Consider the following 27,031-nt stretch of genomic DNA (forward strand, 5'->3'; position numbering starts at 1 on the left):
GAGGGGACATAAAACCCAGGCTGAGAGACGCGCCTCGTCACCAGGGCCCCGCTCCTCATACATCAGTACTTTAACTGGGTATCTTCTACCTCAGACCAGCGCTCCTTCTAGCGCTAAAGACTATTTTAGTGAAAAATCTGGTTTAGTGAAAAATCCGTTCTCAGAAGAGAGGTCTCTTATTTTGTTAGCTGCTACATAGCTACGTTCCGGTGTAGGCTTGATAAATTGGTATTTCCTGGAATCTGACAGAGAAAGGTAGTTGCAAAAGATGCAATAAAACTGCTCCCTTAAAACAGTAATTATTTTAGCATAGAGAACATGGAAAGACTTGATATTGAGAGCACTGTCCAGCGTGGTTCATTTGTCTGGCCATGTCGTATCCAAGCTGCCTCATTAAAACATGGTATACGGTTACAAGTGGGCTAAGCACATGTATCTTCGTAGTCTTAAATGCACAAGGATCTGCCAACAAAGTGTTCAAAACAAAGGAATACAGGTGTTGAAAGCACTTCTGGTTCCCTTCCAAGTAATGCCATGCCATTGGTAGCATGGATTTATAGTTATCAGCTCTCACACAAGGACCTGTCACTCCCCAGTGACATCTGTGTCAGGCATTCCGAAGGAGCTTATCTAATGTAACATCAGGATTAACGTGCCAGTTAGATCAAATAGTGAGCTGCTACTCTTACATTACCTGAGCATTTTATGTCCTTAGTTTGGTCTGAGAAAAGGAACTTGGTAGGTATGGCACATACTCTGAAAACCAAACCATTACGCAAGGATTGTTGCTGACTCAGAAGCAAACTTCTGCTTTGAGGTGCTCCATTTAATGTTTGGAACATATATGCAGGTATATTCTTGTGGCTCTGAATTAACATGTATAACTGACCAGGCACCATCTGAATCCAGATGCATTTACAAAAAAAAAAAAAAAAAAAAATCCAGCTCTTCCTGTTGTTAAACCCACCTTTTGCAGATCCCTGAGCTGAGCTGTTACTGCAGTCAAGCATGTCATAAGAGTCCTGCATGTAAACACACTGCACTGCTTCTAAAACTAGACAGATAGGTCACTGCCTACCCCATCCCTGTGGAAGACCAGTCCAAAACCTTGCAGGTTTTATAAACAGTATAGTAACTTAGAGGTTTGGTTTAGACTACATCTATTAATACTGATTTTTTTATGTCTTGGGTTTTTATTCAAGTAACCCATTACAAATAACCAATCATTTTAACTATGGAAGATGGTACAGTCAACACATTTAGGGCTGAGAACGTACCCATTTAGCTTAGGTGACAAACTCAGAGACCAAAAGCAGCCCATTCTGGGAAGGTTTGACCCCTTCAATATATAACAACTCACAGTCCCAAAGTTATGATAAAGCTACCAAATGTTTTATGTCTCAGCTTATCTTTTCCAAATGCCCAGAAAACATGCTAGGAGGAAATCAGCCCTGCAAGGTTCCACGGCTGAACAAGCTGCCTATTAGGAACACCAGCCTCTGCCCAGCAGAGCTCTGTTTCTGCTTCACACCAAACCCCACCTGCCGAGCTCAGTAGCAGCCTCAGGACCTCCATGTAGCAGAAGCCTCCATGTAGCAGAAGCTGATGGCAAAGAGAGATGGCTTACACAGAATATGGTTACACCACGGTAGGTGATTAACTTCTGCAAGGCATGACTGAGAATATCACACTTCACACCAGCTTTCAGCTGACAACCAGAAAACCCAACAAACAAGGAAGCTTTTCATGCTGTCATAAATAATTTATGCAATTTCTAGGTGAACAGTTTTATTGTTACCCTATTCTTTACAGTATTTATATTCAGGATAGCTATTCTCTGGGACAGCTGAAGTTGACAGGTAATTACCTGAACTAAACACAAACCAGTAATTTCTCTTTTCTTGTGTCTGATGGCTTGATTTAGTTACAGAATAGTTTCTTTTTCACTAAGTAACAACAGATTTATAATTGCTAACAGCTGTGTCAAAAGGCCTGTTACAACAATTTCTGGTTTAAGAGCAACAGAGACAAGAGAATAATAATGAATATGATTGTGTTTAAGAAACTCTATGAGAAAGAGTTTGCTGAGTCTAAGCTCAAAACCCTTTGCAGTCCAAATGTTCAGACCTTCCTACCACAACATGAGAGCACCACCACTGCCTAGCTACTATGGTAGTTAAGCAATAACAGAACTATTGGACCATAGTGATTATTATTATAGGTAGTCCTGCTTTCCCAGTCATGTTAAATACTCTATATTACGCATCGCCATTAGTACCGGGCTTATAATATTAGATCTGATTTTAAGTATTGACAATACAATTTATACAAGTGCATGCAGCAAATTTCATTCAATTTATACAAGGGCATGCAGCAACTTTCATTCCACATGATTTGAAACATGATTTTCAGTCTGGCATCCCTAAACAGGTATGTTAAGTTTCCCTGTCCTTTTTCTTTTTCATCAGCATTGCAAAATATTCCTGTTCATCCTGTTGTCCCTCAAACACTATCATCCCATTTTACTTGTGTCTCTCCCTTATATTTTTCTTACGTCCCTTACTGAGGAGTAACAAGCAGCCGCAAGTGGTATCAAAAATCACTGCCCCAGGATCAAAGTGTAGCTGTCAGCCTCTCTGTGATTTTAATACCCTGCTGGGTAAATCCTCTGAAGCTACTTGCTATTGGAAAAATAAAGTCAGATAAATAAACAATACTATTTTTTGACAGTTTATTTGTGCAAGGGAGAAATAATACTGGGGCTAAAACCTTGAACTGAAAGTGCTGATTTATAGCATGAAATAGGAAGTTGCTCCTTCCTCATTACTGCAGTCTTAAGTTCTTGGCTTGAACGTATAAAAAGTTTTGTTTGGGTTTTTTTTTCTTTATATATATATATTTTTAAGTAAAAAGTCCACACTGTGTCAAATGGAAATAAACCAGGAGGTATAACTAACTTTCTGAGATACCTTTCAAGTTTCAGATTTTGGAATTCCAGTTACTGATTTTGCAAAGGTTAACTTAAAATCGATTTCTTTTCAGAAGTGTGAATGGTTTTACTTCAGTCTTACTAACTTTTATGTGACATGAGTATGTCCCCAATGTGCGTTTAGTATCCAGCCTATTTTAACACTCAATACAACTGGTTTTGCAAGCAAAAAATGCTGAAAATAATCACACATTACTTTCACTGCTACTAGCACATTAAGATTCAATAAAACCCCTTCAAATAAAGCACGTTTCTCTTAAGAACATACATAGACAAACCTTTAACAAGACTTAACTTCCAAAGACGGTTTTGTCATTAGTTTCAATGTAAAGCCTTAAATGTTTCAACTCATCCCCTCCTAGTTTTAGTACTGCTTCCATTCCATTCAAGTCTCATTTGAAAACAAACAGAACAAAGACAACACTTAAGCCAGTCTGAAACAACAGGCCTAACTGTTAAATTAGATTTACTGACAGGATTTCCCTGTCCACTTCAGACAGCTATTAATACACTGAGGAATCCTAGTTAATCACCCTATTATTAATAATAATAGATTATTAATTCTTAATTATATATTAAGAATTCCAGAGCTGTGCTCAATTCAAAACTTACTGAAGAGATGAATGGACCTACAGCTTTAACAAAGGACTTCAACTTGAAAGCCAGCTCCATTACTCCACTGAATACATGAATTAGAATGTCCTAATGCCACAGACTAATTAAAACATAACTGCTTAAACTGCAAATATACCACTGTGAGAGCTGCCTGCAGTTGCCCAGTATTAAAAAAAAATAATAATAAAAGGTTTCTGCTGTACAACTTTGTATGAGTGTGTATGTAATTCAAGTTAGACTAAAACCTGGTCTCACCTCAATTTTGATTATTCATCAAAATATTCTCTATTATTAAAATAAACAGAAGTATACCACATACAAAAGTGATATTTTATTTTCCTTATGAAAACCTGTAGATATTTCCAACACGCAGGTTCACTTTTTCAAACAGATCTGATGATGTTGTCTCCTCAAAAGGAACGCATCCAAAGAATGCAATTAAAATCTGTTCAAAAGCCACAGGATTGGGCTATTTCATATGGCAGTAAAACCAGTTTCCTGCTGTAGTCCCAATTAATTCTTCCCTTTTTTCCTTTTCAATGCTTTCCATTCACCTTCCTGTGTAGAAAGGCTACCAAGAAGTTCTTTCACTTTTCTTTTTCTGGCTGCATCTCTGAAAAACAAACAATCAACATATAAAATATTTCAGAAAGATTGTATTAGGGAAAACAAGTGTAATTATAAAAAGCCCCCCAACTTGTAAATTTCACTCCCACACACTTTTCAATAAAAACATTAAAAAAATACCTGTATATTCTTAAACTAGAGAAATGAAACCGTGAAGTTGAAAACTCTTTAAACCGTAACTATTGAAAATGTTTATTTTCTCCAAATTGTCAGACTGTATTTATTTCAGTATGGTTGATTGTTATTGTCTTGGCACACAGCAAAGAAATGAACACAGAGCAGAACCTCCAAACTGGTGCTGGAACAAAGGCTTCATTACCTCTCCATGATTTCTGAGAGCTGCATTCTAGCCAGAAACTGGTTATCTTTCCGAATCTCACGAATGGCTCCTTTCAGTTCACGTTTATGCTTGTGAATCAACTGCTTTCTTTCTTGCTCCTGCTTGCTGCTTCCCTGCTTTCTTCCAAACTCCAAACTGAAAAGAGAACATATGTGTGAGCACAAAACACCTTAACAAACCCAACTTTCTCATGTTTTAAAGGAGCTCCCTATGAATGCTAGCTCAGCATTTTAATTCCTGCATATGACAGCATTAACTTGCAAAAATAAGGAGCTGCCCAATGATCATATTGAAAAACACTCACCAGACCTTCTAACTGCATGTCACCACCATGCAAAGGTCAAGCACACAACATTTACACTTCAATCACCCTATGGACCTTGTATTTTGAAGAAACTAAAAAAGCTACAATAGGAAAATGAAAGATGACTGGAGAAAACTGGAATCACCCAATACATTTCAAGGTTATTTTTGACCCCTGCAGATGAATTCCACAGAAAGAGTCTGATCAGTTACTCAGGGATAAATGTGTACTTGCTTTTTCTTTCCCTCCCTATCACCCAAATAGCTGTTCCCTTGAGATCTGTGCACGAAAATTTAGTGGAAAAAAAAACCAGTTATCTGTTTCATGTCCTCTTTTTCAAATCCTTCGAGCTTGCTGAAAGTCTCAACATTTAAACACACCTTCCCTTTGCACCAAGTGTTGCTTTACTTACACTTTCATAATTCTAGGTGTATACTGTTTCAATGGCACTGGCTTCCTTTTCTCACATATCAGTGGGGTGTAGTGTTTTACTTTGCTCTCCAGCTCTTTCAGAGCACTGTGGTACCATTCCTGAAAATGCAAATCAAATTCCAATTTTAAAAGTGTATCAAAGACACAAACTACTCTAAATTGAATCAACAGCAATGTTCTCCCCATATGTTCTTTTTTAGGGTAAAACCACTGCTATTCATTAGGACATTGCTAACACTAAAATGCTGTAAGCTTCCCGGGCTGGATAAGTGTTAAACATTTTGGAAGTCTATTAAGATGGTATCGCAGACAATAAGAAAGATTTGTAGGTAGTTTTACTTTACCAGAGAAGGAAGCAAGACTAAAGCCAGTCTAACTCCAGCTGCCTTTCAGGGTTATTTTAAGAGTTGTTGTTCATTTTATTTATTTTGATAGCAAAAAATATATGCCATTTTGCATCATTTGCATTACATGTTCTCTAAGGATAACCCATGATGTCTCTTTGAGGAGGACAATTCTGATACATTCAAAAGAGACAGATTAATAACTGGAACCTCATTGCTAGAAGATACACAATTGTCCCATTTCAAGGTAGCTGACTAGGCATCTTTATGTTAGGTTTTCTGATTACCTCATCAATTTAATGCACCCATCTGGCCGTACCAAGATCTTACAGATTCATTACAGAAGTACAAGAGCAACTGCATGACCCGACTACTGTTCTTATAAATTAAGTCACTCATAGAATATTACTTTTATTTTAAGCCAAGTGCTGTTCTCTTCAATCAGAGGAGCAAGACAAGATACACAATGAAAAAATAGCTTGACTGTAGCAATAGGACAAGGGGTAATGGGTTAAAACTTAAACAGGGGAAGTTCAGGTGAGATATAAAGATGAAGTTCTTCACTATGAGCGTGGTGAGGCACTGGAACAGGTTGCCCAAAGAAGTGGTAAATGCTCCATCCCTGGCAGTGTTCAAGGCCATGTTGGACAGTCTTGGGTGACATGGTCTAGTTCGAGGTGTCCCTGCCCATGGCAGGGGGTTGGAACTGGATGATCTTAAGGTCCTTTCCAACCCAAACCATTCTGTGATTCTATGATTCCTTTCCAACCCAAACCATTCTGTGATGTTATGATTCTCTGCTCTCCTGTTTTTTTACAGAAACATCACTATGATTTTTGAAGAGCACAAAAGGCAGATGCCTGACCCTTGAAGAAAAATCTCACTGCTTATACTTGGTTTTTGTTTCTTCAAGCACAGATGAAAATCACCAAATTTATCAAACATATCAATTATTTAATTCTTGAGGAACACATACCTGCAATTTTTCAGGATATTCATTCACTGGCACATGCTGTGTAAGAAGAATTCTCACAGGATGCATAATTTCATGGAATGATGGTAAAGACTCATACAGAGCCGCGCATTTTTTAATAAGGTCAAAACACAGGGCTAGACATGACAACCTGTTAATGCACAGAAGAATTAACAACTTCACTTCCAAAAACTAGTGGATTTTCAAATAAAATTAGTAAGTTAACTGAATTTTGGGAATGTTAGCAGCATCTATTATTAAGACTGGCTGACTGAACCAGTTACAAGGCAGTTCCTAGCAGTTAATTCAGACTCAAAATTTCACTTTCCTAAGCAAATACCAAAGAAATCCATCAGCAACAAAGCGTTATGTCAGTGCACAGAGTACAAGCTACTATTGTGTCTTTGCAACTGATGTGGAGTATCAAGTTTCTATACCAGTTCTAAGTGTTCTGGTACTGGTTCTGAAGTTATAAAACATAATGGAAACAGAATTAGTCATTCTGGGTGTGGAGTTTCTTTCTGAACTTCATAACAAAATGCTTACTCATCTCTGAAGTAAGTTACACTATAACACATGTGCAAGGTGGAAAATGAAGCTGAATACAGCCTTAACGAACGTGTTTAATTATGGTCTTTCCTAACTTCAGTGCTTTGTTACTTAACTGACACTTTCTAACAGTGTTTATATATAAATACAGTCATTTCCTGCTGAAGAGCTTGACAGTTCAAAGTACTGAGCACCTCTTCTAACTCTACATCACCAGTTCACAGCTGTACAGATGAGGAATGGAAGGTCTATGCACTCCAACAAGTGCTCTGCAAAACATTCTGGCGAAAGATTAGCAATTTCATATGCTACAGAATAGTACATTAAAAATAAAGCAGAACTACTCACTACTTCTGTTTTTACTCCTAAGGAGCACTGTCACTAAGATTACCCAAAAGACGATCTGGTATTTCTTCTGTTCACATTTCCTACGTACCTGATATGATTCATTTCTGTTCTGCTGGTTTCCTTTAATTTATTTACAATACTCAGTGGCAGCTTTTGCTTCTGCCAACTTTCCAGATCCTTCTTATCACATACCAAAAGCAGTTCTGAATTTTTCCCCACTGGTGTAAATGGATGCACGACAGTATAGCCTAAAAAATAAGAACAATAATCATTAAAGATGAATTCTAACCATTCTTTCTATAGGAAGAAAACCAACAACTGTTTCTATGTTTTTAATCGTACTGCCTTAAAGAATACTTTATCAGTATTATGTTACTCTAATAATGAAAAACACTAGAGCATGGGTATAATGACAGAGGATGATCAGGTGGCCAGAGCACCCATACAAGGACAGGCTGAGACCTGGAGTCGCTCAGCCTGGAGAAGAGAAAGCTCCAGGAAGACCTTAGAGCAGCTTCCAGTTTCTAAAGGGGGCCTTCAAGAAAGCTGGAGAGGGACTTCTGACAAGGGCATGTAGTGATAGGACACGGGAGAATAGCTGAAGCTGAAAAAGGGGAGGTTTACATTAGACATTAGGAAAAAATTCTTCCCTGTGAGGGTGGTGAGACTTTGGAACTGGTTGCCCAGTTGAGGATCCAGTGAATACCTGGAAGCGTTCACTGCCAGGTTGAATGCAGCTTTCAGGAACCTGGTCTAGCAGGGGCCCTCAGATACATGCTCTCCCACTCCAGCCAAGTAGTTTTAAAACAAGAAGAAGGAAAATGCAGAATATATACTGGGGCAGAGCATACAGAAAATGCTTAAGAATCACAGTGCTTCTGATCATAAACTGCTCTGTGAAACACTACTTATAGAGTAACATGAAAGAAGCATCTGAGGAATTTCATGGCTAAGGGAGAAAACCATTTGCAGTCTCTGACGGACTTTTGTTTCAAACAACTTGTTTCCCTTATGTCCTGCAAGCTTGCAATGGAACCTACCTCAAATTCAAACTGAAAGTTAAGATGTTTACATGCTCCAGAACCCGTACACAGCTCTTTACACACAGGCCAGAAGTCAGTAAGTCTAAATAGATATTCATAAGGTTTGAGAACAAAAGTTGTGAGACTATGACACACACATACATATGCAAGATAAGGAACCAAGATATGCAAGTTTTATTATCTGTGAGACTGTAGCAAATCTCATTAACAATTCCATTAGTTGAGGCTATCAACAATGACAATTCCTTCTCACTCCTTCCACCTCCAGCTTTTCTTCTTTTTTAAGGTAATAATTGGGGTTTTTTTAGTCTAAAGCAGACTGTATTGCAGCCTTTTATAAAGTTGTAGTCCACATAATTTTTCATGTGACAAATTTATGGAACAAGCTCAAAATTAAAAAAAATAAGAGCTCTATTTTCTGATTCTACTTAACTGTCAAAATTGAACCCCAAGAAGTTTGTTGGTGTGACAGTATATTAATTTTCCATAGAACTGGATGTACGCTCATCTAAAATATTCTGTGTTGACAGCCTAATCACTTTATCAGCAATACTTCCACCATGAATACTTAAAACTATGACTGGATACTTTGCTAACTTCCAATCATCATACTGACTGAAAAATTCTCAAAGAGAACAGCGTGCCTTTGACATATCCTTTATCGAGCTTTCCCTCACTACCAGAGACCAACATCATGCACATTTAACTAGTGCAAAATCATTAACAGAATTTCTAAGGAAATTAAAAAACAAAGTGGACCATTATCAGTTACCACTCTGTATTTTAAAATTGTTTCTTATGTGATTCTGCAGAACCCTATATTTTGACGGTATCAAAATCCTTTTGTAGCTCAAACATTCCTAAGAGAGTACACTGAGGAGAAAATACTTTAAGTACTACATAACCCACCCACTCCATAACCTCTTCCCACCTCCATCTAAGAGTTCAGCTGTTGGTGTTCTGAGAATGCAGGGCTCAGCTCTGATACAGCCCAGCTGTGTAACCTTGGCTCATACTTCAGAGGAAACTGCTAAGCTGTAAGAAGCATCTGGGAGAAAGTCTGTAGGGTGCAGCCCATACAAGCTAATAAAGGGGAAACCGCAGTGCCAAGCTTGTTGAGAAAAGGGACTGTTAATAACTCAAGAATTCAAAAGAAAAAACACTCCAGCTTGGAAAGGCATAAAAATCCTAAAGTAGGTGAGGAAAGGGGACCTGCAAGACAACCACTCAGTAGTACTGAAGATGTACTGGAACACTGCAGCAACAGAAGCTGAACATTCCTCATCAGACTAATGACTGCCTAGAGAACAGAGGCTCTTCGGGTGTCTTATCAAGAGTGACAAGCATATTCATATAGAGCCTATAGTTCATTACATCCCAGATGTCTTGTGAGTTTGCCAACAAATTGCTGAGTTTTTCACTTGAGAATATACTGTTGGCAGAGTCTCTTCCCGCATGCTAAGTGACTCAGAGCGACCCAGACAGAGATACTAACACATGAATTAGTTACTGTGCTCTGCAAAAGCTCCTATTAAGTGAATTATTGTCACTCAACTTGTCAACAAAAAAAGCCCCAGATCTAGAATAACTTTAAAGCTAGAAACAAATCCAAAAGAAAAGGTTGAAGAAAGACTCACAAATAAAAATCATTTGCTAGCATACAGATCGGATGAAAAGATAAAGTTTTATTATTCCTGTTGTCTATGCAAGTTACCAAGTTTACAGTTATGTTATAGCACAGACAAGTCCTATTTGTGGGGAAAGCTGCCCATTACAACAAATCCATGTAAAATAAAGGGAAAAAGAAAAATACCAACTTTGTTATATATTTTCCCTCATTTATCTCTGACACAGCTATTAGCTGAAGAGGGAGAGTACCTACGGCATTAGCTGCTGTCTCACTGTAAAGATTCACGGTACTCATTGGGAATCTATTGGAGAATTTCAGAGCATAGCCCAATCACACAGTCTATTCAGAACAGCAATATTATAAAAATACTGCACTGTGGCCAACATGACTTCATTTCCTTTACTAATTCCAGTTGTTTCCTTCCTGCCAACACCACCAGAGGAGCTAGTTCATAATAAGATGCCCAAGGTTGTATACGGCTAACGTAGCAGATTATTTTTGTCTTTTGTTCAAAACAATACATTCTGTATGAAATACTTTTATTGACTTAAGTTTATTACTCATTTACTCTGAACAAACTTACCCTGGGCCTGTTTTTTGGGTAGAGATATGTGAAGTACTCCAAGAAGAAAATTGACGAGTTCTGGCACAAATCTTCTGGAGAGAGATACATATTCCACGAACAAACAGCATATAAATAGCCCTTTAATGACATCTTGCAATGTTGTGATGCGACACTAAAAGAGAAATAAAAAAAGGCACAAAATGTTTGTCATTAGAAGTCTATCCATCGCCAGTACAGAATCTCCCCAAAAGTATAAATATTAAATAAGCTGTACACATTTAAAATATGTAAAATTACACCCTTTGGACTTAAATGAAAATATTGGCTTTCCCTTGCCCTCACCAGAGTATATGCAGAACTGAGGAAGAAGTCTGTCAGAACTGGTTTAGCCACTAGAAGGTGCTAAACAACAAACAATAAGATCTTCAGAAATGAACCAAGAAAATGTAAGACTCAGAGCAACTTGGATTTCTGACAGCAACAGATATAAACAGGGTATTTGGACAGAAAAATAAGGACATATTTTAACTGCACTGCAATGCACTTAGGTAAATTTTCAAAGAAAACAAACTGCCTATTTTTAAGTAAATAGCTTTCTGAAGTAGGAACAAATGCAATATATGGAAGAAAACCCAGTAATGAATGATTTCAGACTGTATTCAGTCTGTTCTATTAAAGTCCTGTACAATTTGCCATATAAGGGATTCTGTGTGACAGCCTGAAAAAATGATTAGATATGGTCTTGTGAGTTGGACTTTACTCTGCAAGGGGTTTGCCCTTTTCCCTTTTTCTTCCAATTACTATCTATGACTACACCAAAACCAAAGCTGCCTTTTCAGTACATATCCAATACATACATTAATGCTAACATTATATTTGGAGTTCTAGGAAGAAACAAGGAAATGAAGTTATATACTGAGATGCAACATCACAGACATACCTTAGTAAGTAGCTGACTCATGTACGTAAAAGCAGGTGTTACAATTGGATGCCAGAAGTCAGAAGTTGGAAACAGCAGAGAGGTAATTTTCAAATAAATAAGCTGAAAACACAAAAGGAGAAAAAATACAGTTAAGCCATTATTCCCAGGACCTTGAATTTCCACATATGTAACTGATGTATGAGTAACTGCTACATAATAGTCTAAAAATACTACAATATATGCAATTTTGAGAAATCTGATACAATACATGACTTACTGAGACGACTATTTAAGTTACATGAGAAAACTAAATACTCAGTATAGGTCTAACACTGCATTAATTTAACAGGGCAGCTGAAAGAACAGCTGAGAGGGAACTATGCCTCAACCCCATTCACTTCCTGAGAAAATCTGACTCTCTTCAGCCCACCACCATGACACTCTCATACCTCAAACACGAGCAAGTGGCCACACAGGACCTGTGACACCTTTCAACGGCTCCTCAACACAGAGACCATTAAGTAACCAGGATCCTTACATACTAGAACACATCAAACAACAGCAGTTGCAGCCAAAAGAACTAAACAGCGATCAGAGACTAATTCTGGAAATTATCTAAGTGGGTATTTACATAGTAAGCTAGACGCAAGGAAAGTTTTATTGTTTCAGCTCTGTTTCTCTCCACGAAGTTTCCGTCATAAACACTCTTCTGAACTATTTTGGTTACTAAATACCACGGTGCAAATTTCAGATTAGATTAACAGCAGGCTGTCCTGGGTTCAGCAGTAGCAGTCATTTTTCTCCTTCTTAGCAGCTGGTGCAGCGCTGTGTTTTTGACTTTCAGCCTGGGAACAGCACTGATAACAACGATGTTTCAGTTGCTGCTTAGTAATGTTTGGTCTGACCAAGGACTTTCTGAGTCTCATGCTCTGCCAGGGAGGAGGGGAAAGCTGAGAGGAAGCAGAGACAGGACACCTGACCCAAACTAGCCAAAGAGGTATTCCATACCACAGCACGTCATGCCCACTACATAAACTGGGGGCAGTTACCTGGAAGGTTGGGCTGGGTATTGGTCGGTGGGTGGTAAGCGGTTGTATTCTCTTCCCTTGTTAATTCCCTTATCATTATTATTATTGGTGGTAGCAGCAGTGATTTGTGTTATACCTTAGTTACTGGGCTGTTCTTATCTCAACCCATGGGAGTTACATTCTTTTGATTTTCATCCCCATCCCTCTGGGAGCGGAGGAGGGGCGGGGGAGGAAGGCAGGGAGTGAGCGAGCAGGCTGCATGGCAGCTGGGCTTAAACCACAACACAGGCACACACACCTACTAACACAACTGGTCTAAGAAGCATCCATTCGAACAAGTTAATTGAGAATAGAAGAGTGATATAATTCTACCCTAAAAGATAATGATGGCTTGAAACCTGGGGAAGTCCACTGAAGGGAATGGAAGTCAGAGGTGTGACTGGTGGCATAAGGGTGACAGTGGCAAAATAAAAATAGAAGTTAAAAGCTCACTACAACACATTTCCTGCAAAATCCAAAAACATCCTGAATAAAGACTCTTCAAAAGAACTGAATATAAACATTTTCCAAGCTGCAAGAACCAAATCTTCTAAGTAAATCCTTCAGTCTTATTTTCCTTAATTAGTTTAATTCTACCATTAGGTAGCACTGCTTCATCAAGCTGGGAAACAGAAAACAAGTAGCTCCCTTTGGATTACTGACTTACAGTTTGTCTTCAAAACTTTTTAGAACAATAAACAAACAACTCATTTTCCGTATGCTCCATTCTGTAATTCCCTAACAGCCATATATCCAGATACTGAAAAAGGAGTCTGTTCACATTTAGCATGGCCACTGACTTTTGGAATGTTACTAATATTAAAAAAAAAAGTCAAATCTCTCTGAGTTATTGATTTAGTAATTATCATATAAAAAGTGCCAAGAAATGTTATTTTTATACTCATAACATATCTTGTTATTTTTATTAACCTAGGAGATAAAGCACTTATCTACAGCACTTATTTGCACTTAACACAATTAAAGAAAATAAGACGTAACTGACAACGTCACTTTTTCCTATAACTACCCAATTGAGTTTCATCAGGAAAACAAAGAACGTTCTGCTGTGAATACTGGAGTGGCAATTTTAAGCTATTTTTCCCCTTATTAATATTGGAGCCACACTTCTATTCTGAAGAGTGTGTGTGTGGTGGTTTGTTTCTTAGGGTTTTTCTGTTGTTGTTGTTGTGGGCTTTTTTGTTACAACTTATCTCCAGCAAGGCCATTAAAAATACTGAGAAACTAAAACATCATAGATGCTAATCATTCATTATATACTTTGAGATATAAAACTCAATTTTATGTCTTCTCACATTTACTGTACTAATGGAAAGAACAAGAGCTTTTTCTAGTGGTATGCATTTGTTACCGTGTCCAAGCCTGGAAACGTTGCACGGCCTTTGACTTCAATTACTTCTTCCATATCATGTGCAGCATCTCGAAGGATAAACTTAATACTGTCACTGGCTGCCTCAGGAAACATCTGGCAAAGACTGTACAATGGCCTAGTAACAAGAAATGTAAGTCGTAATCAAGTTACACCATTGATATTAATTAAGACCTCATTTTTAGGCACCTGTAGGAAGATTTCTTGTGTTCCATCTACACTACAAAAACAACAAATTCCCTGAAATTATTCTTTTTTAGAAAGGTTCCTTCCAACACAAACCATTCTATGATTCTTATTGTAATGCTTCTAGTTTACAGAGACATGTATTTTTTCATTGGGCCTTGTGAGAAGATCTTTATTTTGTTTTCTAAATCTTAAATTAAAAAAAAAAAATATTAAGAACATTAAAATACATTCCCGAATTGTCTGTTATGGTTAAAACATATCCTCCTGCATCTCCTAACTCTACATTTTGCTGCGCTTATGCATGCTGGCACATATTAGGCAGCCCATTACTCTAAATACTCTTAGATAATGTCAAACAACATGTGAAGCAGCAATGTGGTTAGCAAAATTGTTACTTAAAACAAGCAAAAAATCCCCACAAAGTTAGGTCAGCTCCTGGCCTATGGTTGGTGCCTACAGGGAGATGCAGGCAGGAGGCTGCATCTGTTTGTTAGTTTTTCCAGTATTTTCAGTTAAAAATGTCTGCAGTGATATTAATAAATCCCAGTTCTAGAAAACAATCAAAATGTGTTTACAGTTTTTTGTAAGGCCGCAGCATGTGTGACAGTATCAACGGGTCAGTGCTCCTGCTGACGAACGCGACACAGCAATGAATGTGGAAGCTACGCACAACACGTTTTTAAGAACTTGTTTACTTCAGCATGAAATAAAAAACATATGCTGAAAACTACATACAAATAACTCACTGAAAGAAAGCTGATTAGCCTGCAAAGGCAAGATAGCAATCACAGACTAATTTTGGTTGGAAAGGATCTCTGGAGATCGTTCTATGCAACTCAAGCTCAAACCAAGGCTAACGTCAAAGCTGGATCAGGTTGCTCATGGGTTTGTTGAGTTTTGTGTATCTTCAAGGGTGGAGATTTCACAGCCTCTCTGGGAAACTTGTTTTAATATTTTGCACCTTTGCTATGCAGGTTTTTTTCCCTGTATCTAATCGGAATCTCCCTTGTTGCAGCCTGTGTCCACTGACTCTTGTCCTTTGTTACAACTCAAGACAAATCTGGCCCTCTTGTCACTGTAACTGCCTGGAAGGTATTTGAAGACAACAATGCCAAATTGAAAGCCTCCTGCAAAGTGTTTATTTGGAACTTTTATATTAGCTTACTGTAATACTCTTTAATTCCATTTTAATCTAGTTCCCCAAATGAGTTCACAGAACGGAAACCAATGGAAAAACCAAAGATTGCAAAGGGAACTGCACACTACCACTGCAAAGCCCAAAACCCTTATTCAGCAGCGCAGATTTCATGCACAGAAGCTTGCATGCATACATGGTATTATTTATCCACTACCCATGAAAAGCTTTTTGCAGATCAAAAATTACATTGAGGTTTTCAAAATGTCTTGGTACAATTAATAACTCAAGTAACATGTGAAACAAAGTTAAAATACGATAGAACTGGAGAGTTACCAGTTGCCTGCAATCCCTACCAGACTACTCAGAGCAAACAACATGCTAAATGCTTCGTCCTGTGTAGCTTTTCTGTTTAAATCATAAAGGAGCAAAAGTCCAAAGGATTTATTACTTACAGGACCAGTTTGTCAATGGTTCTGAGCTCTGGTAAATCCAGAGTCGCTAACTCCCCGATATACTCCAAAAGGAAGCCAAACAATTTCTGCAAGAAGCGTAATATGTTAAATTAGTTTTTTTTCTTCATTGTACATATTCTTAAAGAGCACAAAAGAACAGCGAGAAAGAAGTTAAAATATGAAGAGTAGTATGCTGATTCTACTACTATTCACAACACAGAAGCATGTATGTTTTATTCTGCTCCCTGAGTATTTACTAAACTTACTCTGGAATTCAAAGTTAATTTTTATGTTTAAAACAAAACATAACAAACCCCCATACTTCCAGCTTTGCTCTGTTTCCCACTGCAAGGCTTGGATGATTGCATTTCTGAATTCTCTCCACTATTATAAGCTGTTGTTCTATTTTTCTTCCAGCCAATAAAGACTTAAATGTCTCATAGGACTCGGGAACTAGAAAATAAAAACAAAAATTGAGCAGGGAAAAATATCAAACTTTGCATACTGAATTCAACAACTAACAAATTTCCAATTCTAAAATGTCATTATTCAGAAAAGATACAATGCAGCTTTTAAATTAATTACCATTTAAACACTAATAAGCTATCAGGATATATATAACAGTATATATACAAATATAAGTCAATAAACAATGCAAATGTTTTTCAACAAATAACATTCCATTCATCCTTGAAATTTAAAGGAAAATTTACCATAAGATCTATGCTTTAATCCATACCTAACTAGCTTCTGTAGGCAGGGTATTAAAAGACACTCGCCATTATTTAAGCAAACAAACCCAACCAAACAGCCCCTCCCCCCCAAAAAAAACCCCAACGAACCAAACCAACCAACTAAAAACCAACCCAACCCTGGCATATATTTAGTCTTTTGCAGAAGTCCACACACTACAAAACATCCTAACTGGTTCAGTTTTTGAGTTAATGTGACTGCTCTCTGGTTAAAGCCAAACCTGAATGCAATTTAATAGGCTTTGTGGAATAAGTTATCTCTTTCTGATGGAAAAATGCAATTAAGGAAGTTGTTTGGAAGGTTGTTTAATCTTGCAACAGATACTTTTGTTAGAGAAATCTACACTAGGACAATAGTTACATGCATTATGTACTTAATATTAACAGATGTTTCGTATACTACTTCATATGTGCCTTCTCCTTCCTCCTAGCCACAAACCCAAAAGGAGGCAGACTTTGAGCGTCTCTAACACCACCACTGTTACTACAGAGATTAAACCTCAAAATCCTGCTTCTCCCAAGCATCTTCTCTGACAAAAATATCAAACAGCAGTGAAAGTAACCTTTTCTCATTTAAGTATAGATAGTAGAATACTATTCTGGCTTCCCTTATACAAAACGCTTGCAACTTTGGTTTGGATGTATTCACAAAGGAGTAAAGGTCTTTTTTCTCCCCAATATTTATTTTTTATAAGGCTGCCTGGAGGAGCAGGAACAGCACTGGATGAAAGAGATCTGGTTCCCACTGCTCAAAGCATAACTAGGGCTGATCACTAAGAATAACAGCTTCTGGCTACACTTAGAATAATAGAAGACAACTGGTAAGCAAAACTTCACGGATGAACATGAATACATTAAGATCCTACATGGCAGAGACTGGTTATAACCCACCCTTAAACAGGATCAGTCCTTTGCTTACCAGCAAATATATAGGGAAGCTCTGATTTGGCAGCTTTCATTTTTGGATCTCGTTCCTCCACATTCTGTAATTTGTTTTCATTTATTTTGTGTTTCTTCTGTTCTGTATTCCCTGCAGCTTCTTCTTCACTCCCAAGGTCAGATTCAAGATCAGAGTGGCTATCTGCAGCAACATCCTCCTCATCTTCATCAGATTCTTCCTCACTTTCCTCTTCATTCTCATCCTCTTCCTTTCCATCTTCCTCTTCTTCCTCCTCTTGTTTTTCCTCTTCCTCCTGATTTTCAATATTAATTTTTCCATCCTGTAAGCAGAGAAAGTAAGCCAATTAAAACACTGATAAAGTGACAGCACCTCACCAGAATCACCATCCAAAGCTATCATTACATACACATGAACAGAACTTGAGCCCGGCTACCCCTGACCAAGCAGTGCCAGTCAAGATGGATTTTAAGGAGAGAACATGCATATAGATATAAGAATAGTAGGGTATTTCCAATAAGCTGTAAGAAAGTAGAACAGGAGGTAGTGTATGAGGACCAGAATAATCAACATGAAAGTAAAAACTGACACGATATGAAAAACAAAAATCAACATCACTTACAGAAGCATTCTTTGTTCAAAAAGCATATTAAATTCTGTGTTAAAATAATTTACCAGATAAATATTTGTTCCCATCCTTATCTTATTAATCATCAGTTTCAAATCACATATACAAATTTATTCTCCCCTTCGAGTGCAGCAGCAGTTCCCTTGCTACTTACATGTGAGGGGATCAGAGGATGAGTATATGCGCACACGTGCATTAGAGTCAGGGTGACTACATCATAGAATCGTTAGGGTTGGAAAGGACCTTAAGATCATCCAGTTCCAACCCCCCTGCCATGGGCAGGGACACCTCACACTAAACCGTATCACCCAAGGCCTCGTCCAACCTGGTCTTGAACACTGCCAGGGATGGAGCATTCACAACCTCCCTGGGCAACCCATTCCAGTGCCTCACCACCCTAACAGGAAAGAATTTCCTTCTTATATCCAACCTAAACTTCCCCTGTTTAAGTTTTAACCTGTTACCCCTTGTCCTGTCACTACAGTCCCTAATGAAGAGTCCCTCCGCAGCATCCCTATAATCATCTTTAGGATGATATTGCTCTGCCGCCTCAATCAAAGCTACTTCACAGGGGAAGGGTTTTTTCAGAAACACACTTATCCTTAGGCTGAAATTCGGTGGAAGCTGTATCAAATACAGCAGTAATTAAACTTTTGGCCACCAAATACAATAAAGACATCTATAAAGTGCAGCAAGTTCAGCAGAAAGCCACCAAGATTGTTGGGGGGCTGGGGCACTGCCCTGTGAGAGGCAGAGCTGGGCTTAGTCTGCCTGGACCAAATAACCACCTTTCAGTGCTTACAGGGGAGACCACTGGGAAGGTAGAGCAACACTCTTCATTCACAGTTCACAGCAGAAGGAGAAGCAACAGGCCTAAGCTGAAGCAAGAGATTTTCCAAGAACATACTGGATAAAGCCCTGAGCAAACTGGTGATTTCACAGTTAACCCTGCTTTGAGCAGGAGGCTGGACTAAAGGTTTCCCCAGAGGTTGCTTCCAAACTGATTTTCCTATCTTCTTGTCAGAGCTTTAAATGAAATTTTAAACCTTACCTTGTAAGACAATAGATGTCTGTCATCTTTATCCAGAATAAAGCCATCAGCTAGATCATCAGCTGACACGTGGCTGGGTTTCTTTTTATTCTCTTGTTCATCTATTCCATGCATTCGACGTAGTCTATCTGCCTATGTTTTAAAAGACACACCACACACAGATGTGAGCCATCAATCAGGTAACTACATCAGAATGGAAGATCCCTCAAATACTACAGCTAGGAAAATCAAAGGAAAAATGTTAACTGGAACTACCCAACAAATGGATGAACAAAAAAATCAGCAACTTGAGAACTTATGGGCAAAAGCTGATGATTCCTTATTTTTTTGTGGGGAGTACAATCTGATAAGAGCACAGAATTAACTGTATTATCTTCTGTGGGAGGCTTTAAAACTGGGTTTACCAGAAGCATTATGTTCTCTTGGTTAGAATTTATCTGTTTTGCTTATGAGACAATGCACCAATACTAGAAAATGTAAGCTTCTAAGGTGTTTTATGATTCTTCAGTGTTTATCTGTGTTTCCCATACGTGTAACAAATTTGTAGTAAACACAACCACATCCTAAGATTTTTAAGATGTGCTAAATTTTTAAATAGACTCAATGAGCAATATCTGAAGCAATAATTTACAAAAGGATTTCCAACTGGGCAACCAGACAGACTGTGTATCACACAAGATGACAAGAACAGAAAAGAAAATAAATCCTGCTTTCTGTTCTGCTACTATGTACTCAGCTATTCTGAGGTAACCTGAAGGTACTGGATCCCTGCAGTCCTCAATGTGTTCCAATAAAAAGTAAAAACAGGAGAGCAACATTTACTAAATTAGTCAACCTTTCCATAAGACCTGGAGCTCCATGTAACAGAAGGAGCATGCAACATTTCCCACGAGAAGCCTATTCCTCTGCAAAGCAAAGCTATATACATGCTACTGCTGGAAGACTCTCACAACACCAGAAGAAAACAATAAATGACTTGCCAGTGCAGTAATTCAACTGCTGTGCAACATGATACTCCATTTACTGATTTAGAAGCACCTCTCAACTCTGAATAATTTAAAAGATTTAAAGGCAAACGGAAGAAAGATCAACTCATGCCATAAACCTCAACAGTCACGTACCAAGTCTATGTTTTTTTGTTGTAGTATCAGATTGCAACCAAAGTACAAACAGAAGATTTCCTGAATTCACACCCTCTGACGAACTGCACCTTAGTAGAGCCGTTTTCAATCTAAGGTCATGCAATGGTCACTCCCAAAAGACAGGCTACAAAACAATCTAAAACCATAACCAGTGTACCTCCAGCTTCTGGAGTCGTGCCTGCTCTTCTTTTGCCAATTCTTCTTCTGTCTTCATTCTTTCTGAAGGTTTTGCTTTCATCTCGAATCCAAGTTCTCGAACAATCATATCATATTCATCAGGCTAAAGGAATATTTATGTAATTGTTTATTATCTTAAGTTTTATTATTCTGCTTTGCAGCCACCCCTCTGCCATACTAACAGTTAAGAAATGATTGTTAAGATATAAGAAAAAGACCATTTCCAAAGAAAGCTGCAAGAATATTTAACTCTGTAGTAGACAAGGAATGGAATGAACACTTGAATGGAAATTCTCAGGAATTTTCCCCTCCCTATTTAAGTTACTCACAACAGAAAAACTTACGAATAGTATCCTTAAACAAAAAACTGGTTTAGTTATTAATTGAAAAACTTAAAAATATTGTTTATTAATAAAATGCTATTTCTCAAAAGGCAGCTGGAATTAATAAATTTGTAGCTTACATTTCACTTTATACTGTCAGACATGAGCTAAGCCTTTATTACTTCAGTTACACAGATGTCTATCTTAAAGAAAACAGAAAGGGATGCTTATATTCAGGTTTTTTTCCTAACTGGGAAGACAGTCACTAGCAGAGATTACCCTAGACCTGTGAATAGGGAATTCTTAATAGCTGCTTAAGTCACTAAACCATGCAGCTTCTCTGAAATTCAGTCCTAGGAATTGTTCTTACACACAACTAAGTAATTTTCTCCAATTCAACATTAATGTTATAAAGCACTACTAATTCACACTTTGCATCCCTGATAATTCCTAAACTGGATCCACACACATGAAGTAAAGCAATCTTATCTTCCTTTTTAGCAAATTATGACAAAGTTTTCATCCAGATAGCACATTACCAACATATTAAGAGTATTCAATATGTTATGAAACATCTCAAAACCAAAAATCAATATATCAAAATATCAGCTTTTGATCCAGTATCTTCTATCCCTTATCTGAAATCAGCTTTAACATAGGATCAGTTCATTAGTTTGATTTTCAAAACCTGAATTCTGTTGTCAAGGAATAAATGGAAATTCACAAATGTTCTGCAATATAATTCGAAATTTCTACAAGAAAAAAAATAAATTGTGCATGACAACACCTGTTCTTAGATTTAAAAGTTCATTTCCCTTATTATAAAATACCAACGATAGGAAAAGCCTTGAGACCATAACGTATATATTTAAAAGTGAATTTTTTTTGTTCCCTTCTTGTAGATGCAGTACTCAATTTACAACAAGGAAATGTTTGTTGCCAAAACAGAGATGTTTTATCCAAGGAACACTGCAAAGGCATTAAAACTAAGTCAACATTCTCAACAAGTTTTGTTCTTCAAGAAAATGTTTTGCTGTACAAATAAGCTGTAGCCAACACTGTTGTTCAGCCTGCAACCCCTCTCTTAATAAAAGCAATAAACCAATAGGTAGTTAAAATCAGATGAAACAGATAAACCAACCCCCTACATTCCTCCAACTAACCAATCTGTCCTAAACTGTAGCCTTCTTTCAATGTGAATAGCAGGCAACATTTTATTTTACAAAGTGATGAACTTAGCCTTACACTTCAGCCACTGTGAGGTAAAACCACAAGTTATTAGAACAAAAAAAAAACAACCAAACCAAAACCTTACCTTGGGTTTTTCTACTTCTTTGTCCTTTCTCTCTGACTTTGGAGTTTTGTGGGCAATAAGGGTTTGTATTTCCTTCCAGTCTTTGTCAAGCTTTTCTGTGAGTTCTAATGCACTTTCTCTCCGAGTTTGCCTCTCTTGCTAGGGAAAAGAAAATAAAAAGCCAAACCAAATGCACCAGTTATGTTCAGATGGACATGACATGGTATCTGCAGTGTAAAGCCAAAACGCCACCTTTAGCAAATGAAAAATTTTAAATATTTAACATTTATTTTAAAGGTGTACATATTCATTGCAAAAGATGCAGTACAGTGTTACGCCGTATGGCACAAGGGCTGTCTACAGCAAAGAAGGGGAGATCTGGGGATACAAAAGAATGGCAGATATTCAGTGCATATCTTAAAATACCTACAAAGTCAGAATGACTTATTCAAGGAGCTTGGACTCTTCTCCTAGACATCTATCTCCTTGTCTTCTATGCAAAACCAAATTGTGACAGTTTCTTAATCATGTTCATTTATACATCAGGGCTAAAAACTCACCTTTTCTTGTTTAGACTTGGCTATCATCTCTTCGATGAGTTCCTTCCTAGATTTAGGTTTCTCCTCCTCTTCATCTTGCTGCCCACTTGGTGCTTTTTTACGAAGGAGGCCTCCACCCCCTCCAAAGTGAGCAGCAGTTAATTCAGCTGAGAAAAAAAAACAACAATATAGGAGATTGTGAATCCTTTCAAATCCATACATGAGTGCTGGAGTGCTGCTGGGACAGTATCTCCCTATTCTTTGAGAATGGGAGCAATTAAAACTACTGCATCAATGATGTACTACTTCCATCCCGATGGGAATGGCCATACCAAAAGAGTTTGATGGTAGACACATAATTTACAGTGACAAACATTTTGTATGAGACAGGCATATGGAGGTTTTTCCTCAATATTTTTACTAGCATTTAGGTACAGAGGAGCAAGATAGCAATCAGAGAACTCACACATCATATTTTGGCTAAAGGGCTTGAAATACAAGTACTTATGTATGCTGAAAAGCTCACAAATGAAAGAACCTTGCCAGGTAAGGAGTTACAACTTACCATCTGCTAAAATCCAGAGAGCTGTTCTGTGTGTGATTAAGAAGAAATCAAACCTGTCTTATACATCCCAAGCAATTACGTAATATTCTTTCTCACTGAAAGATAGTGCTGAACAAATCATGTACAAATATCAACAATAAAACCAGCAGGTGGGTATTAGCTGACATATCTTACCTGACAGTGCTCCTCTTTCTTCTGTGTCACTGTCACTATCAACAATATCATTTAGTTTTTCAATTTCTGCCAAAGACTGGCCGTAATGAGTCAGTTCCTCATCCTCATTAAGATTATAGATACTCTTCTTTCCATAATTTTGCTAAGAATAGTAAAAAAAAACAATTAAATAACAAAAGATTTTTAGTTCCCAGGCAACAAAACAAGAAAGCCTGTATTTTTAATGCTAGTTGAAGAGATTCATATTCCCGTATTCTGCTGGAACACTACTAGACCAACGCTTTCATTTTAAATACATGAAGAGAAGGACTACGATATCTCACTCTACTTGTACATCAGTATAAGAAACTTTAGTCTATATAAATTATCAGTAGAATAAGATATTGCACTGCTCAATTCAAGAGATTAAGTATGATGAGGCAGAAAGAACACTACTGCACATAAAATTCACATTACAGAATGATACCAGGAATCCTAGTCAGCAAATGAAAAGGCTGCTGTTCAACAGCTGTAATAGAATCCCAATGTGTACCTGACGGTGGTTGTGTTTTCCTAATTCAATTCTCAAATCATAGTAATCAAAGCAGTCAAAGAAATCCAGGCAATCAATGAATCTGCTTAAAACTGGCTTTCTTGCCTATCAGAAGTTTCTGCTTCAAGAAGCTGTTTTGTAAAACCCAAAAGTTTTCATGAAAAATTTGATTCCCACAAAAACCTGCTTTTCATAAAAGTTTCAGACATATAAAATAATAAGAAAGGATCACCCCACAGCCCACCCTGTTAAGGAGGACCCAACCTCAAAAGTCAAGTGTTTATTGTGGCTTTGGTTTGTTATTCCTTTTTAATTCCTATATTTTACCTGTCTTTCCAAAGTGAACCGTCTGATCATCTTTTCCTCTGGACTTATTTTGGTGTTATATTCACCAAAACGTTTATCTTTAAACACATTTGTCTTTTCCCTTTCTTTATATTCTTTCAGTAATGTTTGGGTGCGCTAGAAGGAAAAAAAAATAAAGAAGGAAGATTAAAAAAAAAGGAGATCAAGTTAAAAGACAGAAAGAATACTACTTTCAAAGCTAAGACCCAAAAAAGGCTCCACGTTACCCTGGCAAGAATCTAATTTATCAGAATGCAATGAAAGAGAAGAAAAAAAAAAAATGAGAAGAGATGGGAAGCTCATATAATATATTCAGAGTCATTAAGCTGTCTTCTAAACTGACCATATGAAGATAAAATATGGTACACTATCTCACCTTTATTTTATCACATATAAAACCTCTGCATTGCCACTGAGGAATTCTAATTTGTCTGAAGCTCAGTGTCCAAGAATAACAGTAAAGAAAGCAAACAAGCCCCAGTATCAGCTGAATCTCCTTCAGTCTTGTCAGCTAAGATGTATAAAACCCCAAGTAGGTACCTACATTTAGCTGTCTGCTTTAGTGTTGAGCACCAGGAGATTTCACATGAAAGCGGTAAAAGGAAGTTTAGCAAACCTATATGAGGTGTTATGTGCTGTACTTATGGTGCAGGTAAGGAAACAGGTTTACTTTGCAATGCCAGTGATCTAACTCATGGCAAGCATCTACTTTATTTCTCTTAAAGCCCCAAGACCTTAAAACATGATATTGAACATCCATGAAATTTTCTAAAATCTGAACAAACAGTAATGAAGACTGAAAGCTAATTTATAACTTCATGCTGAAGATAATACATAGTTTCTAAAGGAAGAAAATGCTGGCTGTGTTTAGCCTGGAAAAAAAGCAACCCTCCATGTTTATTTAAAACACATTAACTGAACTTTACAGAGAGGTACTGTTGCTATTCATATTACCACGAACTCAGAAACTGCTCCACTAAAGGAAAAGGCTAAGTTTCCTACAACAGATCTCTGCAGCCTCACTGAGCATTCACAACTTTCACATGCTGCTGTAAGTGACACCAGGACTCGGGTTTCAGCTACCACTGTGTCAGTTCTACCTGGCATTTACTTCCTCCACAGAACAGACCAATTATCATGCAGCTTAAACACTGTGCCTGAGCTTTAATACCTCTTAATACCTGGGATACAGGAAAGCATTTTTTTGTTTATCACTGATAAAATATTTAATGCATGCAAAAATGATAAACCCAATTTCCTTTTGCTACACTACTTGAAAAATGAGCTTCTCCTTTTAGTAGGTGCTTTAAATTCTGTTCAACAACAGTTTGCACGTAACATATCAGAGAGAACCTCAGGGGCACACTTTCAAATCATGCTTTTTTCAGCCTTAATAAAATTGACAGAGGCTTTAACTTCTTTCTGGTTTGTCTCAAGGGAGAGATCATAAAAAATTCCAGTGCTTCACTCAAGGACAAGGTAGGCTGCCGGAATCCCAGATATGTAGTATGACATAATGTGCTCCCTTATGCATTACAGATTGGGCCAGGTAGCTAGTGATGTCAAGCAGATAAAGAGGCAATTGTAAAAGGGTATAGATGGAAGACAGATTTACTCCCTTAAGTTGTATGATCATTCTAATGAGAACAACGAGCACAGATCATTATTTTGCATTGCAACATAGTTCTACAACATTATTTAACCAGTGCACAAAAAGTCAACTGCATGCTTCCCAAATCAATAGTAGCTTCTCTGTATCTACACATCTCTCACTGTGTTCAGACCTTAGTGCCCTTTCAAACTTTCACTATTACAGCAACACTATACCACTGTAAGAATTTTAACATCCTGAAGTGACCAAAACTGACCAACATTATGAACACTGACAACCACCTGCACTCTGGTCTGGTATCTTCCTGCATACATGTGCCATTGTGGTCTGGGTAACTTGAAAACAGAAACATTCCCACACATGCCATAAGGGAGACTTCCACTACTGAACCTTGTGAATCGCACTGGAGAGAGACATTTTCAACTGGCTCTCCAACACCGTCTGCTCAATGTGCACAACAGAAGCAGCCTCTCATATGAGCCGAGATAGCTCCAGGCTTGTAACCTCCCCAGCACAGATACACCCACAGATACCATACTTCTTTCCAATTTCTGATGCCCTCTTACCTTCTTGATGGCCTTGGACCGTGACACACCAGGCAGTCCCACATCATTCTTGGTCTTCCTCCCCAAGATGTTAAACTTCTGCCTATTGACTTTCACCTCGAAGGGGTTACTCTTGACCATAGCCATAGCTGACTTCACAGGGCCCTTGGCTGTGGAAGGCGCTGAAACCTTTCGCTTCCGCTTAGATGCCTTCCCCATTTTGGGCCTGGCTGCCGGCGGACGCGTGTGGGGAAGGAGAGACTCGGTACTCACTCAGCTTGCGGGGACAGGGCCGGAGGTGCAAACTGGGACAACAAAATGGCGCCAGAGGTGAGCAAAACCCCACCAAATACCCCTCGGACCAGACTACTTCCCTCTGACACGGGTCTGAGTCGTACAAGAGCTCCCCTAAAGCCCCGTCAGAGCCGGCGGAGGCGCGGAGAGGAGGGAACGAAGGGCGGGCAGCACTCCCCGTACCCCGGCGTGCCCCGGCAGCACCAGACCTCTCGCGAGATTGATTCACCCAACCATCGCGCAAGT

At 38.1% G+C, this 27,031-nt stretch overlaps 1 protein-coding gene across 1 annotated transcript; it reads right to left on the bottom strand.

The window, feature by feature from the left end:
• Positions 1-3,920: 3,920 nt before the first annotated feature.
• Positions 3,921-26,816, bottom strand: NOP14 (NOP14 nucleolar protein). The gene is made up of 18 exons (XM_057426669.1): positions 26,513-26,816; positions 24,317-24,451; positions 23,458-23,599; positions 22,740-22,885; positions 22,201-22,338; positions 20,543-20,665; positions 19,244-19,375; positions 17,586-17,886; positions 16,237-16,367; positions 15,915-16,000; positions 14,118-14,253; positions 11,700-11,801; positions 10,778-10,931; positions 7,610-7,769; positions 6,628-6,775; positions 5,288-5,406; positions 4,551-4,706; positions 3,921-4,217 (listed from the first exon to the last, which is right to left on the bottom strand). The coding sequence occupies exons 1-18, from the start codon at positions 26,708-26,710 to the stop codon at positions 4,118-4,120; spliced, it is 2,607 nt and encodes an 868-aa protein (XP_057282652.1). The 5' UTR covers positions 26,711-26,816; the 3' UTR covers positions 3,921-4,117.
• Positions 26,817-27,031: the final 215 nt, after the last annotated feature.

The sequence above is a fragment of the Pezoporus wallicus genome, unplaced genomic scaffold, assembly GCF_028554395.1.
Source record: "Pezoporus wallicus isolate ANWC-B61680 ecotype Strahan unplaced genomic scaffold, APGP_CSIRO_Pwel_v1 scaffold_13239, whole genome shotgun sequence".
In the NCBI taxonomy this organism is placed as follows: Eukaryota; Metazoa; Chordata; class Aves; order Psittaciformes; family Psittacidae; genus Pezoporus; species Pezoporus wallicus.

Coding starts and splice junctions, on each gene's coding strand:
- NOP14 (XM_057426669.1), bottom strand. CDS start 26,710: ATGGGGAAGGCATCTAAGCGGAAGCGAAAGGTTTCAGCGCCTTCCACA. Junction 22,339..22,739: donor CCAAGTCTAAACAAGAAAAG/GTGAGTTTTTAG, acceptor TCTTTTCCCTAG/CAAGAGAGGCAAACTCGGAG. Junction 16,001..16,236: donor GAAACAGAGCAAAGCTGGAA/GTATGGGGGTTT, acceptor CGCTTCTTGCAG/AAATTGTTTGGCTTCCTTTT.